This window comes from Eutrema salsugineum, unplaced genomic scaffold (assembly GCF_000478725.1).
Source record: "Eutrema salsugineum unplaced genomic scaffold, Eutsalg1_0 scaffold_2, whole genome shotgun sequence".
In the NCBI taxonomy this organism is placed as follows: domain Eukaryota; kingdom Viridiplantae; phylum Streptophyta; class Magnoliopsida; order Brassicales; family Brassicaceae; genus Eutrema; species Eutrema salsugineum.
The window spans coordinates 2469913-2476761 of record NW_006256829.1 but is presented as its reverse complement, the minus strand read 5'-3'; the positions used below and the strand labels follow the sequence as shown (position 1 = coordinate 2476761).

Below are 6849 nucleotides of genomic sequence, written 5' to 3'. Positions count from 1 at the left end.
GGGAAAGGCTTTTTTTTTAGAAGACCCCCAATCCTGGACGGGGAAGGCCTACCCCTTCTTCCTGCCTCCCCTAATACCATGGTGGTCCACCACCAGGAGGTCCTAATTCCAGGAGGTAGAGAAAGTGGTGGAGGTGGCGGTCCCCCCAAGAACTCCTACCCACAGTAGATGGATGAGGAAGATGGGCTCCTCTACGCATTGGAGGAGGTGGTGGCGGTGGGGCTCCTCCACGCATCAGGGGAGGTTTGCTCTTTACCCTGGAGGTGGAGGTGGGGCTCCTCCACGCATTGGAGGAGGTGGTGGCGGTGGGGCTCCTCCACGCATCAGGGGAGGTTTTGCTCCATACACTGGAGGTGGAGGTGGGGCTCCTCCACGCATTGGAGGAGGTGGTGGCGGTGGGGCTCCCTCCACGCATCAGGGGAGGTTTAGCTCCATACACTAGAGGTGGAGGTGGGGCTCCTCCACGCATCAGGGGAGGTTTTGCTCCATACACTGGAGGTGGAGGTGGGGCTCCTCCACGCATTGGAGGAGGTGGTGGCGGTGGGGCTCCTCCACGCATCAGGGGAGGTTTTGCTCCATACACTAGAGGTGGAGGTGGGGCTCCTCCACGCATTGGAGGAGGTGGTGGCGGTGGGGCTCCTCCACGCATTGGAGGAGGTGGTGGCGGTGGGGCTCCTCCACGCATCAGGGGAGGTTTTGCTCCATACACTGGAGGTGGAGGTGGAGGTGGAGGTGGGGCTCCTCCACGCATTGGAGGAGGTGGTGGCGGTGGGGCTCCTCCACTCATCAGGGGAGGTTTTGCTCCATACACTGGAGGTGGAGGTGGAGGTGGAGGTGGGGCTCCTCCACGCATTGGAGGAGGTGGTGGCGGTGGGGCTCCTCCACGTATCAGGGGAGGTTTTGCTCCATACACTGGAGGTGGAGGTGGAGGTGGAGGTGGAGCACCCATTGGTGGTGGAGGTGGAGGTCCACTAGATCTAAATGGAGGTGGAGGTGGTGGAGGTGGTGGAGGTGGTGGTGGTGCTGGTGGAGGAGGAGGCAACATGGTTCTAAGGGTTGGTTTCTCAGAGGCAATTGGAGGAGGTGAAGCAGCTGCTTGTGAAGGGTGTAAACTGATGTGCCCTCAGAATCATCTGAAGAGTATCAACAACCACAAAACTATCTGAGTCTCGCTTATGGCAGGCCCATCAATCACATCGCTAAAAATCTTCTGCACCTCAAAAAACTCTTCAGGTGAAATAATATCGAAATTGTTTTCATCTTCTGATCTTGTTGCTGTTGCGATAGTAGGCAACACGGAATCAGCGCCAGAGACAAGTACCTGATACATATATGAGTATGCATTCAAACTTAAGAGCCTCATTCAACGGATGATCAGAGAAAATTTCACAATGATGCCTACCTCTGCCTTAAACTGGTCCAGCGACATCGGAACCGAGAACCAAACAGACGATCTTGTAGACCAACCAATTAAGAAGCAGACTGTTCTTGATTGCTCTGGTTTCTGTTTACTAAAAGCCCAAGAGATCACCTTCTTCACCCAATTTAGATCAAAAGAACCCTAATTCAAAGCAAAATATGATGACAGATTTCCCAAAACATACAAAAGTGAGAGAGAGAGAACCGAATCGCAGAAACTTCTGAAAGCTGAATTGACTTGTGATTAGGACTCTGTTCAGAATTACTAGGTCGAAGTTGAAAAGACTATAAGACCTTTTCAGTTGATCATAGTTAACAAGCAACTTCGTTGACCAAATCTTTATAAAATAAAATAAAACCTCAAAATGTTGACCAGGCGTTTAAAAGGCTGGCGTGACCTCCATAATCAAAAGTGCGGGGATGATGCTCGGTGTTGAGATTGGCTCGTAGAAGAGTGTTGAAGAAGACAAAGCAAATGGTATATATAATAAATTAATGACGACTCTCCTCGTGTCCACCTAAGCAAACACAACTTTTAAAAAATCTATTTAAGATAGTCATTTAATTATTAGCTATCTATATTTAAGTTACCTTAGTAAAATAAAATGTATAAAAATGGTGATTACAAGATTATGGTCTATGGAGTATCTTATTAGTATATAGTATATCTTTACTTCTTAATCAATTTTTTTTTTTAAGATTGCCCCTATCTAAAATTTTAGAATGTGTTTATGAGTTTATCAAGGTAAGAAAAAATTGATCTGGTGAAAACCAAATTGTATTTATAATATTTTTTTCAGAGAACAATACTATTGTACTTAAAAAATTAGGTTTGAAAAATAATATTACTTAAAGATAAAAGTTTGTTTTTAAGAAGTTTTATCATAAATAAAAACTCTCAGATTAATGTTTCTAGCCAAAAGAGATCCAAAAAAATATATTTCTTTATAAAAATTTAAGAGAAGATAAGATTATGTAGAAATTTAAATATCTCTATTTTTCATAAATATAAAATAAACAACTAGTATAAAATTAAATTTATTTTTCTGTAAGTCACGAAAATAAATGGGCCGTGAACTGAATTAAACCCAAATATTTTGTATGCGGCTGGGCTGATTAAATTAAACTATATATGTAGTTTAGTTGACATAAATAATTGATTCTTTATATCAAGTTAATAACAAACAAATAAAATTAATGTATGTTATGTGTATTAGTTAGTTGCTTGGGTCATGACTTCTACATTCTATTGGTTTAGGAAAAAAAAATAAAAAAAAATCTTTCTAGCAACTAGACGACTGTTAAAACATCAAATTCATATCAGGTATTTTAATTTGATTTTTTTAAAGAAAATTGACATATTTATTGTGGTTCAGTCAGAGTAATACGATAATCCAACTTTTCGTAAAAAATATTGAACCAATAATACTATGGGTGTGGAACCTCTATTTGCAAAGAGGACAAGTTTAAAATGTATGTATATACAATTATACATATTATTGTCCTTTTTATGACTTTTCAAAGAGATCGCTTTTAAATGGATAAGAAAAGACAATCCCCTATTAAAAAAGTTTTTATATCATCAAAAATGAAAACCATACAGAAATATTAGTCCCATATAACGGATTCAGTATATAACAATGATAAATTGATAATAGAGATTTCTAAAAATAAATTCTTGTAGTGACTTATTTAAAATTAATAACGTGTTCCGACAGATGGGAAACCGCAAATTGAACTTGTTTATTTTAATTACGATCGAGAAAACGTGGTTGTAATTATAAATATTTTTTAAATTACATTTCCACGCAGGACGAGACAAACACCTAGAGAGAGAGAGAGAGAGAGGAAGAGAATGGTCGTGTCGTATGTTTGGACACCGAACCGAGTCTCGGTCTTTCTCTAAAGTCCACTACGTTAATTCGTTCGGTAAGTTCGATAACGCAAAATATTATTTTGTATATATGGAAAAATCAAAAAAGCTTTTTGCTATAATTATAAAATACCTCGAATTAAAATTAAAAAAAAAAATTATTGAGGAAAATTGCTGGAAGATTTCTCGACTTCATTCATTCTTTTTCTTTCTTCCTTTCTGCTCCATCTCCTCCTTTTTTTTGTCCACCTGAAATCCTTCATCTCACTGTCACTTCCTTCTCTCTCTCTCTTTTTTATTTTTATCAACTATTTGATTAGCTTCGAAGATTCTCCGTTTCCACGTTTGACAGGAGGAGATTCGGCAATGTACATAGATCGATTAATTTAGAGAACAAGTATTCTGGAATTTCGAACTTGAGGGGGGTTTCGCGTCGCGTCGCGTCGTTGGCCTTTCGATTACGACTTGCGTTGTTTCAAAATTGGATTATTGGTGGAAGAGAGAATAAGAAATTTCAGCGATTTGGGTCTCTATCTCGCTCTTGTAATTTTGTGGACATTTTGTCAACATTTCTGCTGGGTGAAAAAACAAAAATTAGGGTTTGCGACCTGGAATTTGGGAAGAAGGGGATCTGGGGTTTAGGTCAACGGAATTGGAGCAGTCGAGGATGATCTGCTTGTTGCTTTACTAAAATCGACGGTTTGGATCTGATCGGAGGAGAGACAGCGCCATCGGATGGCGCTGTTCCGTCGCTTCTTCTACAAAAAGCCTCCGGATCGGCTTCTCGAGATCTCGGAGCGTGTTTATGGTAATACCTTTTGCTCCCCTTTTTCTCTATTTCTAGGATAAAAGCATTTTGGATCAAAATTTGCTACAAAATTTGCTTGTCGATGGTGGAGGTTTTTTCTTTGGAAGTTTGATTGCGTTGAGAATTTGCAATGGATGCCATTTAAGCTGAACTTGTCTCTGTTAGGCTTTGTAAAAGCTTTGCATTTTAGGAATCTGAATATCTTTGACGACACTTTAGCTTTGTGGGATATTCCGTCAATCCCAAAACCATAGTTTCCTTTAATGTTCCGCGACGATGATTCTCTGAAATGGGGTTTTATTTGAGGATCTACATTGGACTTCCGGATAGTGACAATAATTTCAGAGCTTGAAGATTCGTGTTTCCATTTTCTATCAACTGATATTTTGCTGGAGCAGTTCCAGGTTTCAGAGTTTGCTCGTTGATTATAATTCTTGTTTTCTTCTTCTTCTTTGCAGTTTTTGACTGCTGTTTCTCGAGCGATGTTATGGGAGAGGATGAGTACAAAGTATACTTGGGTGGCATTGTGGCGCAGCTGCAAGATCATTTCCCAGATGCATCTTTCATGGTGTTTAACTTCAGAGAAGGAGAACAGCGGAGTCAAATATCAGATGTGTTATCTCAATACGACATGACGGTTATGGATTATCCTCGGCAGTATGAGACTTGTCCGCTTTTACCTCTCGAGATGATCCATCACTTCCTGAAATCGAGTGAAAGCTGGTTGTCATTGGAAGGTCAACAAAATGTTCTATTGATGCATTGCGAAAGAGGTGGTTGGCCTGTTCTCGCTTTTATGTTGTCAGGGCTTTTGTTGTACAGAAGGCAGTATCAGGGAGAGCAGAAGACTCTTGAGATGGTACACAAACAGGCTCCCAAGGAGCTTCTTCATCTACTGTCTCCTCTAAACCCGCAGCCTTCTCAACTCAGATATCTTCAGTACATTTCTAGAAGAAATTTAGGCTCTGATTGGCCTCCTTCAGACACACCTCTTCTTTTGGATTGCTTGATTCTCAGAGATCTCCCACATTTTGAAGGGAGAAAAGGTTGCAGACCAATTTTACGGGTCTATGGTCAGGACCCTAAAGCCCGAGCCAACAGGAGTTCCATAGTTCTCTTTTCCACGCCAAAGACAAAGAAACACACTCGCCTCTACCAACAGGTACTTTTCAAACCAATTTATCTCAGTGACATATGGATTTATATGATCAACACACTGATTTATGCACAGGACATTGTTTAGCTAATATATTATATCCTTCCCATGTGAACTTGAGACGGTGGTGTAGTTTTTCACATCTTATGTATAAGAGTTAAAAACATGAATACAGGAATGGTTAAAATAAAGGAGTTCTTTTGGTAAAGTATTATACCGGTAAAAATGCTTCTATACTGAACAAAAAACATGTTCATTTTCGTGATCTAATCTGCAGGAAGAGTGTATCCTGGTGAAATTAGATGTCCAGTGTCGTGTTCAAGGGGATGTTGTTCTGGAATGTATACACTTGCATGATGATTTGGTGCGTGAGGAGATGGTATTTAGAATCATGTTCCACACGGCATTTGTACGTGCTAATATTTTAATGGTCCAACGCGATGAGATGGATATACTTTGGGATGCCAAGGACCAGTTCCCAAAGGAATTCAAGGCTGAGGTAGGCCATTGTGAAATTATCTCTGATCATCTGTTAAATGAGGCTGTAAAGTTTGAATGCATACTCATATATGTATCAGGTACTTTTTGCTGGTGCTGATGCCGTGGTGCCTACTATCGCAACAGCTCCAATATCAGAAGATGACAACGATTTTGATATTACTTCACCTGAAGAATTTTTTGAGGTAGAGGAGATTTTTAGCGATGTGATTGATGGGCCTGACCATAAGCGAGACTCAGATAGTTTTGTGGTTGTTGATACTGCTTCAGATGATTCTGATGGTAAAGAGGTGTGGAAGGGGGACGTGGAACCCAATGCGTTTCTAGATTGTGCTTCTGATGATTCAAATCATAAACATGATCTGCATGGGGAGGCTAGTACAGATCCAGTCAAAGATATCACTGTTGATGATGTACAGTATAGGTCAGATGGGAAGGCAGACTCCAATATCGACTCAGTGAAGGATATAGGAATAGATGATGGTGATGAGCAGCGAAAAAAAAGGACTATGGACGCGAAAGAAAATGATTTCAAAACAGCAGAGCCTCAACACAAAGGTGATGGAGAAGACAAGGATTCCCAGAATGATTTAGAGCCTACAACTCAGAAAACAAATACCAATCTCAACAACCCCATATCCGAAAAAACACAAGCTACACCAAGGAAACAAGTCGGTGCGAATGTAAAACTGGCTGGAGATTTACCTAAAACGAAGTCTAAGCAGCAAGAAACTCAGGGTCCTAATGTAAGAATGGCTAAGCCTAATGCAGTTTCTCGATGGATTCCTTCAAATAAGGGCTCATATAAAGATTCTATGCATGTGGCATATCCCCCGACAAGGATTAACAGTGCTCCTGCTTCAATTACCACTTCTGGCAAGGATGGTAAAAGAGCTACATCACCTGATGGTGTGATTCCAAAGGATGCTAAGACTAAGTACCTGAGGGCATCTGTTTCTTCACCGGATATGAGGAGTCGAGCTCCAATATGTTTATCACCAGATTCTAGCCCGAAGGAAAAGCCGCCTTCTCTACCTCCTGCTTCTTCACATCAGGCGCCTCAACCACCTCAGCATCCACCTCCATCTCCAGCTC

At 40.9% G+C, this 6849-nt stretch overlaps 2 protein-coding genes across 2 annotated transcripts in view; one reads left to right on the top strand and one right to left on the bottom strand.

The window, feature by feature from the left end:
• The window catches only part of LOC18016627 (formin-like protein 20), a 3787-nt gene extending 2838 nt beyond the window's left edge, over positions 1–949 (bottom strand). The window contains exon 1 of the mRNA XM_006399196.2: positions 78–949. Coding sequence (XP_006399259.2) covers positions 78–949 — 872 coding nt within the window. The remainder of the gene's footprint in view (positions 1–77) is intronic.
• Positions 950–4027: 3078 nt separating this feature from the next.
• LOC18016625 (formin-like protein 20) lies at positions 4028–6763 on the top strand. Its single transcript, XM_024156325.1, has 5 exons — positions 4028–4100; positions 4559–5262; positions 5534–5755; positions 5835–6691; positions 6757–6763. The coding sequence occupies exons 1-5, from the start codon at positions 4028–4030 to the stop codon at positions 6761–6763; spliced, it is 1863 nt and encodes a 620-aa protein (XP_024012093.1).
• The last annotated feature ends 86 nt before the right edge of the window (positions 6764–6849 follow it).